General features: G+C 38.0%; 1 protein-coding gene across 10 annotated transcripts in view; it reads right to left on the reverse strand.

Moving 5' to 3' along the window:
• ST18 (ST18 C2H2C-type zinc finger transcription factor) overlaps positions 1–12389 on the reverse strand; it is a 167717-nt gene that overhangs the window by 21553 nt on the left and 133775 nt on the right. For all 10 annotated transcript variants that reach the window (XM_005479288.4, XM_074550958.1, XM_074550967.1 and 7 more), the window contains 2 exons: positions 11156–11367; positions 2435–2680 (listed from right to left, as the gene is read on the reverse strand). In XM_005479288.4, the coding sequence (XP_005479345.2) occupies positions 2435–2680; positions 11156–11367 (458 nt within the window). The remainder of the gene's footprint in view (positions 1–2434; positions 2681–11155; positions 11368–12389) is intronic.

Raw genomic sequence — 12389 nt, forward strand, 5'->3', positions numbered from 1 at the left:
TTATCTTTAGAGGGAGAGATAATCCTTTGGGAAAGCACCTTTAGCACTTCTCTCTTTCTGATATGTTGGGTGATGATCGTCACATCTAGTCAAGCCCAACTGTATGTATAATTTTTCCTTTTCAATTTGAATGGATTTATAGTTAAATGCTATTAAAATCTAAAGAATTTCAGACTAAAAGAAAAATCAGTACCATCCCAATTGGTCCAAGAACTACTATTTCCTGCAAAGAGCATGTGTGTATTCATGCATGCACACTACTGAAAGAAAGCAAGCAATGATATTCCATTAATGTACAGATGGAAGTTTATATTGATTTCAGCAAAGACCAGAACATAATGGTAACATGAATAACAGATAATAGCATCTGGCACTTTTAACATTTTTAAGCCCTGAAATCTTTGGAGAACTGACAGTTGAACTAACTGACAGCTCCAGTTATTTCTCAGCGCTTTCCTTTTGGAGAGATTTTGAGCTTTTTCCAAATTCAGATTTTTTTTTTTTAAGGGGGCATCTGGACAGGCTATTTTGCTGAGAGAGAGAGAGACAATATTTTCTGGAAATTACCACCAAAATTAAGCAACTGTTGTGCATATGAACCAGATAACAATGAATTAGAAATAGATATAATCAGTCATTTTCTTTGCATAAGGATAACTGCCAGTCTTTGATTTTGAAAACAGAGCCTCTGGCCCTGTCATCACTGGATGTATCAAGGTTCCCTGGGACAGCGAAATCTCACAGCAGAGATCTGGGGCCAGATCCTCAATTAGGGACAAAGTGCACAGTGTCAAAGCAGCAAGTGCAAGGAGCACCAGGGCCTGAGTGCGTTGGACCATTATGTCCTGTCGGGCAGTTTAGTTGCCTCCAATTCCCTGTGCTGGAAAGAGACAGGGAAACATCCAGACACCCATCCTAGCCTTGTGAAAGTCAGACATGGACTGGGGGGATTGGAGGTGCTCCTGTCTTGGCTCTTCTGCTGAGCTGTGATGGCAGCAGGGAGAAGGAGTGACATGACAGGCCCCCTGCCAAGTGTGTGGCACCCCTTGATCCCAGCAGCAGGGCAGTCCTCTCAAAGCTGGATGTACCTGCTCATCCTGCAGCATGAATGGGAAAGGGCCTGAGCCCTCAGCCTCCTGCTTCAGGTCAAACCCACTCCAAAACTATGGGGCATGGATTGTTCTGTCATTGGTGAGATAGAGACCATCACTGGCCCCAAAGATGAGACTGCAGAGGGCTCAAGACAACGCAGCCTCCAAGAAATGCAACCTTTTTCAGTGGACACATTTAAACCTTCTACCCAGTGCTGGTAGACTTTTTTTCCTCATGCAACTGAATTATCTTTAAATTCCAGGTGTTTTTTGAACTGGATGCCTTGGTACCCCAACCTCAATAGTAAATAGCGTTACCCCATCTAAGTCTTCTTGAACTGTCAGATTTGATTTTTGGACAAAAGATAATGTCATATTAATATAATGATCAAATTCTATTACTAGATATATAAAACCAAACAAGGAGTAAGTAGTATAAAACCTTCCAACTAGGACATCTTTTAGTTTGTTTCTGAAAGCTGTAACATAGGCTTTTATCTAATCAGCCTTTTAAAGAGTTGGTGATCCCTTTTTTGATTAAAGAAAAATGAAAGCAGTCCATATCCTGAAAGTCTGGCTCATGAGAAAAAAAAAGGTATTAAATCAAACATGCCATAAGTAGAAGAAAAAGAGAGAAAGGCAGTAGTAGACTATACTGCCTTGTTTTCAAGATAGGATAAACAGACATGAAAGAGCAAAACAGAAAGAAAACCAAAATTAAGACAATTATTGATTTGGAAGTGACACTCTAGAAGATTGATCACATAAGTTGCAAGTTGAAGATCTAAAACTCAGTGGCAGAAATTTATTGCAGGATGTAAAATAAAAAGTTTTCCAGTGAAAGAATATCACAGACAAGATTTTAAGTCTGAGTTTAAATGCTTAGATAGTAAGTTATCTAGAAGTCTAAAGAGTTGGTATGGAAAAATTGTCTTTTGCTTCAGCATGAAAAAACTCTCTTGGTTTGATTTTATTTGTTGGGGTTATTTTTGTTTTGTTTTTCCATTTTCCCCTGGTGATTGCTAGTCCATTTGGGTGTTTGTGTTACAAGACTGAGCCATTAGAAACAAAATTTATAAAGCAGACTCTAATGATGGTAACCTTTGTTTCCCTTACCTTAGAGACTTACAGACATTAGCAAGTAGGCTCTGAAAGCAAGATTTTCCAAAGTGAGTAGTGGGGGTTTTTTTATATCCCATCCAAGAGACCATTAAAATCAGATCAGTGCTCACAAGCCTCTATCTGTGGAAACTGATTCCCTTTAAAGTGTACTACATGGTCCTAAAGATTATCATATGGTCTCTCATGCAAGGGAGAAAGTCACTCAGAAATTGAAAAAATACCTCTTTTTCTTCTTCTTTCCTGCCATGGGTCTTGCTGTAGTTGATTGGTGTATCCCAGCCTTCCTGTTCACAAAGTGCCTGGTAGAAGGCTGCATTTACCAGGATGCTACTTGCTTTGAAAGGAGAAGAGGAGGGAGTGGGAAGTGCTGTACTGGAAGAAGTGAGAGGCATAACTTTGTCTTGGCTTCGATTCTTTTTCATGCTCAAATCCAGTGTGCCATTTTCATCCACTTCTATCTCAGCTCCCTGACATGCAACAGGAAATAGAGACATGTTTAGATGTGGACGTGGTAAGGCTGTAAAATAACCATGTGGTGCTTTTAAAGGATAAATATAAATGCACGCTCTTATTTAAATTTATCTGAATCTAAACCCAGCTTTTCGATTTATGTCAGTTAATGTCCAACTCTTAGGCAGACTTAAGGGTAGCTTCAGTAATGGTATCCCTGCATCTCAGCTTAAACATAGTAAGTAGAATTTAAATAAGATGCCACTAAACCATAACCTATACACCCTAAATCTAGTTTTATTTAAAAAAAGTTTAGCTTTAAATCTTCTTGATCTTTTCACTCTTACAGAGAACTATGACCCCAATTCACAGTTAAAAGCATTAATGCATTGTTTAGGTCATCAACAGCATTACTATTACATATCCTCCCTTCCCCCCACACCCTGGAAACATTACAACATCTGCATCATAGTGGGGGAGAAGGAGGGGGAAAGAAATACATCTAAAAGTAGCACAGTAGGAGAAATTTTCACTGGGTTTTCTACATCACTTGAAATAATGTACTGCCTTTATCATAATTTGACTAGGCCACTAAGGCACAGGTCTGCACTGAGACCACTATACTGGGAGGTACAGGAGGATTTTTGGGAGGTTCTCCTTAAGGGAGATATTCTGCCTGAATTAACAAAGCCTTTGCTTCCTGGGGAGTACAGCAAAGCGCAGCCTCTAATTGCAGAGGTGTGTGTGCAGTCTGGGGAGAGACCCAACCTTTATTTCCAGTCTGGGAGAATTTCTGCTTACAAAAAGGGGCAAATGCTGCTTGGCTGTACAAGAACAAAGGAAGGAAACATCACTGTTTTACCTTATGCCATTTGATAACAGAAAAAAGAGGACAAACTCCTCTTCTTGCAATGGTAAAAAGCTGATGAAAGTGCAATTTGCTAGTGTAAGCAAAATCAAATTTGCCTTCGTGCTATATATGGAACACTGCATATTGACATATTTTCTATATAGGGATGAATATAAGCCTAGTCTTTGCTGTTGCCAACATTTGCTGAAGGCACCAAGGGAAAAAGACGAAATGTGGCTTCTGGAGGACTACTTACTAGTCTGGTTCAGTGTTTTCCTGAATAATGTGGAAAACGTTTGAAGACTATGGAGATAAATTGCCATATCAGAGATCTACACATAGACTACTGTAATTAACACTGCTCATTGTCATCACTACTGTTTTTAATTTGCATCACCACAAAGCTTGGATAACACTTGGGAATTTGGGGAAGATATGTTCTGTGCTGTATAACTGTAGGAGACAGCTGTATAAACCTAGATTTCCTACCTTGAGTAATAGGAAACTCATGGTGTAAATGAATCACCCAGATGTTGTGTCGTAAATAGAAAAGGATCAGGTATGCCTAAGGGGCAAGTTTGTCTGTCTTTCTTAGACCTCTTCCTCAGAAATACTTTGGCAGGAGCAGACCCTTTCTTCTTCTGACTATTAAATATTGCTGGGGCATGATGATTAGTCAACCATCCAATTGTTAAAGATAGGCCAGTCAAACCTGTCCTTGCCTGAGGATCTTTTGAGTTGTGGTGAAACAGGGAGCTCTTCCCCTGTGCTGAAAGTGTGACACGGCCACGCTGGGTGGACTGAGGGTGGAGCTTCCTTAATGCAGCCTGGCCTTCTACCACTGCCAGTGATGAATAATTCAAAGGTAAAATGTGATTAATTAAATCTTCTGAATCAGAAGGAAAATATTGGTGGTAGATGACAATTTAAGACCTGAAAACCTCTCTTCACTCAGCCAGCATGGCTCCCTTTTGCATCCATGCAGATGCCCACCTAGGCTGAAGCACCAGCAAGCCATCTGCTTGTCCCTGGTTCAGAAACTCAGGCACCTCTTATGTTTGCTTCTCCCACACAGCCAAGTTCACATTTTCAATCACACAGCTTAAAGAGAGAGATGTTTTATTATATTTATGGGAAGTAAATACACTTTCTAATATGTTCATACTAAGACGCTTTTGTTATATCTTTCTGCCCCTTTTTTAGTAAATAGTTTAATCTCCTGTGATAGTTTTAAGCCCTGAATTTGACAGTGCAGCTTATCCTGGATAATAACTTAGTAACCACAACATCTTATGCCATCTGTATAATATCAAATACATTTTTATACCAGCATTAATAAACCTTAGTTACAAAAATCCAAGATATTAACTATATCAGTGCCAAGCACACACTCCAGGATCTGACAATACAGCTCTGCCATGATCTCCCCAGTGTTTTTTGGCTTCGTAGTTGATATGTAACTATAGCAATGAAACAGAGCTACGGTAATCAAGTTTAATGACCAATGTAAAGTAAAATGCTAAATATTGTAGTTGCTGACATTTTTCATAATAAAAAAACTTGGGTTAAGTCTGCACAACCAACATTCACATAAAATTCCAGACCTCTGTGACAGATGGCTTAGGAAAGGAAGCCATGTGACTGGGCTGCAGTAGTTTTATAGTGCAAAACCCATAAATAGTGCAGATTCTCTCTACTGACAAAATATCAACTACTCAGAAGGCAACAGCAACAGCAAGAAGGACCAAAAACAATCAGGGTTTCCTTCTTAATGCAACTTGACATAGAATAATATCAGAAAATCATTCTCTCTGAGAAGCAGATAACAATAGTCTCCACAAGGAGCTCTGACTGATAAGCAGAACATTTACTATCATGGATATTTAAAGCTTTCTCAACACTTGCCTGAAATTAATGTAGAAGTTGGGTTGTCCAAAGCATACCTAATTCCAATCAGGAAAGGCTGGGTAGTATGTTTGTGAAGTAGTGTGCAGATGGAGTTTAAGTGAGCTCACAGATGCACACAACAATTAAATAAAGTCATGGGAAAAACATCTCCTTTGCCCATTGCAGAACTGATCACAGGTTCACAGCATGGCTTTTTATTCAGAATGGTATAAAAGAGCTATTGCTTTGGTGCCTTCCTAGCAAACTCCAAATGGCAGAGCAAAAAGAGGGAAGTCAGAGTTATTGCTCCAGTTTACATTCCTACTCTGATCCCACCCTCCTCTCAATATGTCTCCTTTGCTTGCTTTACCACATTTATTTTTACATCAATTTTTAAACGGAACTAAAAAGACAAAAATGGCAAATGGGAAAAAATGTTAGAGCAGTGCTCTGACATGCTGACAGAAGATGGCACTTACTATGCTTAGCTCAAGCTTGTAAAGGCTGCGTTCTCCTCACTGAAGGCAAGATCTTATTACTGTTGACTCTAGTGCATGTGTGAACAGGCCTATATTTATCCATTTATCATGACATATTTAAAATACAGCTACTAAAACAATGTAAACTGTTTTGATTATTCCTTAAAACTGTAAGCAAAACAAAGATGAAAATGTATTTTTTAGCTTCCTAACTTATGTTTGTTTTAAGCTGTGTAAATCTTTGCAGCTTGATTTTGATCTTACTCACATTTATATTTACACTGGTGTAAACCAGGAAAATATCCACTGAAACAATGAAGAAAAATCAAGGAGCATGATAGGATACACGTAGTAATTAAATTCAGGTTACTTCTTATCTACTACCTTATAAGTGACAGTCTAATCCCCCCACCTCACATTTTACAAGCAGCTGGTAAAAGGATTCAAGAAAAAATAATTAAAGAAAAATGATGGGAGCACATTTTCTTTATTCTAGTAGCTATTCAGTGAAAAAAATAAGGTACAAACAGTAATTTATTACCAAAAATGAATACTTATATAAATATGTAAACCAAAACAAAAAATGGTCTATATACTCCCCAACTGCTTTCTACAATAAAGTCAATCTTTCTTTCAGCCTTATCTTATGACATAAATATTAGGGAATATTTTCTAGTCCTTAATTAGGTCCTGTCCTTAGAACTGAATTACAACAGCTAGGACAATAAAGGATGCTATTTTTTTGTGTCAAATTTCTCCTCCATTTTTTCATATACTTTTGGACCATCTGATCAGTCATAACATTTAATACTCTCCAATGTCTCCAGTAATGATTACAAGTTAAGCTTTATCTCAGCTGGATCAGAAAGAGTAAATTATTGTGTCTGCATGTATCTTATTTCAAGCCTGTGACATAAGGGACATTGTGACATGACATATAAGAAAATTCATGTTTTCTTTGGTTGGTATCAGTCATGGAACTTAATACTAAGCAAGTCCAAAGGAACAACATGATCAATGATTTGCATTCCTCCAGGAGTTCAGTCTGATTTGGAAAGCTCAAAAGAGCTCTTAAGTTCTGGTATAGGGAGTAAATGAGACTCCTATCTTGCCATGTGTCTGAATAATATTCTTAATACAAGTCCATCCAAAATCCACAAGTCCATTCAATCTTTCCTATTCCCAGCCAACAAAAACACATTCACCAGGTCCTCCGTTTTTCACACCTAAATTTAAGCAACTGAGTGCTTCTGCAGAAAATTAAAATAATAATTTGGGTCAAAATGAGAAAGCTTGTAACAGCCCAACAACATCTGAGACAAAAATGGAGTCACAATTTAGGCCCCAAGCAGTTCACAAATTAAAAAAAAAGCTAGCCAAGAAGGTACTTAGAGAGCAATATGCACAGCAGTATTACAGGATGGTACCTAGTGATGCTCTTGGATGATTTTTCATCCTGTATTTAGGCTTTAAGGTATTTGGAGTAAAGTACTGCCTGACAAACATGCTGAGTGCTAACTACAGTTTTTAAATAATTGATGCAATTTTCACGGTCATCAGTATCCAAGAATGGAGAGATAACACAAATTTGTTCAAAAACTAGAATTTAAACTTAAAACATTTTTAGCAAGTGTGATTTTATTTTTGCATTGTTTGTTGTTGTTTTATTTAAAGGCATAGTGTGCATATGCCATTTTGTCTAAACAGGTGGGAAAAACACCAAAACAGTCAACAAAATGTTTGGCAAGCAGTAGTGATGAGGATACAGATAAACTATTGCCTGCAGCTACCTCACTGAGACATGTGTGGTGAGGACTGTAAACAGGGGAGATCCCTGGAAGTTGTGATGATGTGGATTCTTGCACAGAGCTAGAAACTGCAGGCTAAGCCTCCTAGGGGAACCTTTCTGCTGACTTCTTTGGGAGCTGAATGAAGCTACACAAACTGCAAATCAAGAACAACCAGGAGACTGCATTGGGGTACTGACTGCATGGGAATTGCCTGGTTGGGATTGTTTTCAGGGGAAAAGTTTACATACAGCAGTCCCAGGCTGTATGGCTCAGACGGTGCAACATTAATGTGGCATTAATTATTTTGAAAACTATATCATCAAAGTATCTGACGATCTTACTATTTTGTATGCAACTGATACATGATTCATAGATAAAGTTTAAGATTAATTTTGCTGCTCATTTCAGAATAAATGTATTATTTTCATGGCTTATTTTTTAAATTAATACTTTTAAACTTGAGTTATTTGTCAAATCACCTTGAACATAATGTCTCTTTGGAAGTTTTTCTCACTAGTGGTACTGTTAATGTGAAATGTGACTTCTCTATCCTTGCTACTCTTCTCTTTCTCTTCTGTTGTCTTGGACTCTCCCTTTTGAACTGATATGTAGAGAGTATTTGAATATCCACTTGAATATTGAACATATTTGAATGTCCATCAAATTATTGAAATTTGGAACTATGTTAAAAAATACATTTACTTTTTCATTTAAATGTTATCTGCATATACAGGAAAGGAGTGAATAACCAGGGTAAACCATCTCACTTTCTAGGAGAGGGACAATGCTTTGGGGGTCAATAAATAAAATTTAAGAGACAAAAAGAAAAAGAGATACTGGGGAACACACTTGTGCTAAAAAGCATTTTGTTGTTTTCCCAACTTGTTTAAGCAAGGCAACATATGCATGCCTTGAGAAAATACAAGAAAATGCCACTTACTTGAAATGTTTGAACTTTACCTTCTGCTTTTAAGACTTAGAAGCACAATATTTTTACATCTCTGACAATTGTGCTACTGGCAAAATATTTCCAGCAAGACTGAGAATTCCTCTGCAGTCTCACATACCCTTTTTCTACCACCACACAGCCTCCCATCTGTAAGGAACCAAGGACTGGATTGCAGCGAGGCTCCTAATGCTCAAACACCTTTTGCAAGTCAGGAGCTTTGATCTGCTGAAGTATGGACGATGCTAATCAGGTTTTCTTAGAAAAAGGAATAAAAGGGTGTTTCAAGGGGCAGGGCTGAGACACTTGATACTGTGGGGCTCTGAACACAGCCACTCCACACAGTTGTTTTCAAATGTGTTGAATGTGTGTGCTGTTGAGTAGAAAAAGGAAATATTTAACTCTCTAGTAATGTGTTGCATTATTTGAGTTCAAATACAGATAAAGTCTCAAGAGGTTTTTTTAATAATTTAAAAATTTTTAAGATATCCTAGCAATTAAACATTTACATTTGTGGCCACCACCAGCCACAAAACAATTCAGAAACACTGATAAATAGTACTTTATTGTTTCATATTTTAAAATTAAAAAGTGTCTTCATTGAAGAGAGTCTGACAAATTTTTGGTTTGAATCCTGTACGATCAAGGTAATAAATATCCAAAACCAAATAAAAATGTGTTTTGTGTACTTTTGGACACCAAATCTGTTTGGGGCTTACTTGTCTGTATTTTGGCCAGAAGCTAATTCTGATTCTTCTGTCAGATGTTTTGTAGCAGTATGCCCTCCAGAAAGTCTGGCAAAAGTGGAGGCAGGCAGATAGCAAGGTAGGCAGGTGATTTTCTTTCAGGCTGGATTCCTGGCTGTGAAAAAGGAGTCAGCTATGTGCCCCAAGTGCCTCTCTGTGTCATTACTGTTATGTTCACTTCCATTCAATCCTTCCCTGTGATTTGGCAACTGTGAAGCAGGTACATAGGAGAAAATCTTTGGGTTATGCCTGGTCCCTTTACTGCTCTTCTCTGGCAACAAAGGTCTATTGCTGAGGTCAGCCAAAGGCTGCTGCAGCAATTTAATCCAACCATTGGCATCAGTTTCCATTTCCCTACTAGAAGAAGTCTCTATTAAAGACTGATAAAGGTTTTTTGCAGCAGATATCAAGGATGGATTTGTCATTAGGAGAGGTTCTACAGAGTCTTTGGAACAGATAATGAGTTACAGGGAATACCTGTGACCACTCTAAAAAAGTTTACCCCATGACAGCTCCCAGTGTTGATTTTAATGTCCAAAACTTCATACACAAGTAGAAATCAAAAGCAGCAAAGTAGGAGATACCACTCTGCATAGGCACAAGGCTCAGAATACCTGACAAGGTGTTATGCTGGTGGCAAAATTAATGGTTGTACTCAAAAAAGAATAGCTAACCTCCTAACAGTGGTGAATAAACCCTCAACCAAAATGTAGATCAACAGCTGTGGAAGACACACCTGGCCAGAAGGAGCCTTGCGAGGCTCAGATAACAGAGGGATAAGGCGGAGTGACACTGACTTGCAGAAAAACAGATCATCTGTCTTTTGAAGAAGCACACCTGCTATGCTGTGTTTTGACAAATGCACCTCTTTTCACTCCCCAGTGACTTCTCTTTAAGTTCTTGTAATGACTCCCTCTTATCTACAAAGAGCTTTCAAAAGTTTCATTGCAGTGGAACATGTGTGACTTTAATGTAAATAATAAACAACAGTGCTCCCACACCACTGCCATCAGAAGAAAATCTCGTCTATTTTCATCAGCATTATAATACTATGTAATGGCACAGAAAATAAGGCTCACAGCTCACACAGCACCATTTGTAAATCATAAAGATCTGTGAGGAAATGCAGAGCAGAAAACAAAACACGAAAGCCACACAAACATCTACAAAATTAGGCAGCTTTCCATTATGAAAGACTTGCCCAAATTATCTATCTCCAAACACAGTGGGCCTGATTCTCCACTCTTGCCAGCAGAAAGGGGAATGTTACCAAAGTCAGTTGTTATTCCCCCCTCTCCACCTTGCCAAACTGTTAGGGGTTCCAAACACAACAGACTCCATAGGTAGTTCTGTTCCATTGCTAGCAAATATCTCCTTGATTAATCATATGATCTTTATATTTTTTTTAAGTCAGTCTCCAAAATGATCACTAATGGCAGGTTTCAGAGGGAGAAAAATTCCCTCTTAAAACAGATCTTACTCATTATCCGCCACAGATTGTTGTTGGATTTCAAATAACCTTTTTCTTTTTTCCTCCCAGAAAACTCCCCCCTTGTAATTAGCACTCAATTATGAAAAGAATTAACAACATAATTCCTGCTATTTATTTAGTTTTATCAGAACTGGTCACGGCGTTACTGATTTTTTTTTTTCTCTCTCTCTCTGCCTCTCTTCAAAAGAGCATGCAAACAGAAGCCTCCTTTTGGGGGATTTAATGCAGTCACTAACATGAAAGACAGTTTATTCGCACAGTTCAGTAGCTAGCACACCCTCCAGGTTCTTGGACTACCCTACCTTGGCAGACAGACTCTGTGGTTTGTTGGAGAGGATCTCTGCTGCTTCCCTGCAGCGGGTGGAAAGGTTCAGGATAGCAGCAGCTGCTGCTATGTGGGTGTCTTCACTACATTGACCGTAGCTATAAGAGTTGGCATGGCAAGGGCTCTGTGTGTGGGCGCTAGCGCTAGGCAGTCGATTAGAAAATTTCACTGGATTTGAAAAATGCTTTGCTGTTGAAGAGAGATTTGATTAGAAATTGCATGTATGAAATTTTTCCTGTTAAATCGTTTCGCTTCTCAGACTACAATTTCACACATAAAAAAAAAAAATATTCCAAGACTACATTTTAAAACAATCAATTTGCTATTGCCAGTAAGGGTTTACAGTAAAAATGGCTTCAGAAACACAGCAATTTAATTTTTCCTCGAGAAATACACATCTGTCAACAAACCTTCTGACATTTTTTACTCATATTTTACTTATCCTTAACTCAGGCATTAAAAACAATGATGTCAAAGGAAAGACTGAGCAAGCAGTAGTGTGGTATCCACCGTGATTTGACCACCCCAATGGAAAAATGCAATTGTAAATGTACTCTTATAAAGGTTTCCTCTTGGAGCTCTAATGTGCAAAAAAAAAAAATCAAAAGTGACTTGTCCAGTCTTAGCAAAAACAATACTGCTTACTCTACCTAGATGAATAAGTCTGTTACATAAATAGCTTTATTTATGTGGCTAAGGAGAACAAAACCAGGCTCTTGAATGAAGCAGAAAAATCAGATAAAAACATTACTTGTAAGGAACATTCAGTGCTAAGTATTTTGTGGAAATATTTACAAATTTAAGTCTACACTTTAATCAATAAAAATAATTTGAACATACATATGATCTTGGTTTGCAGTCTTTTGTTGGCTATATTTGGAATAATACACAGATTTATTAGGCACAGGGAGGTCAGTTGAAAATTAAGTACTAACAGGTGAACAGAAAAACACTTTCACAAACAAAAGTGGTGTGTGTGGTTCCTTGTTTTCTTATTCATCAGCAGCATTTACTCTAAAACAGTTAGAGAGAACTCTGCTCTCTCTTCTGGATTTTGGAGCTTGAAATGGCATAAACTGTTGCAGGGAGAACACAGCACCATGATTTCAGTTCTAAAGAGGCAATAATCACTTCTTTTGTCTGCAGCCTTCACAGTGTCCTACAAAGATAAACTAAGCAAAATCCAATTTCTCAGCCTACACCCAGATACA

The sequence above is a fragment of the Zonotrichia albicollis genome, chromosome 1 (assembly GCF_047830755.1).
Source record: "Zonotrichia albicollis isolate bZonAlb1 chromosome 1, bZonAlb1.hap1, whole genome shotgun sequence".
Taxonomy (NCBI): Eukaryota; Metazoa; Chordata; class Aves; order Passeriformes; family Passerellidae; genus Zonotrichia; species Zonotrichia albicollis.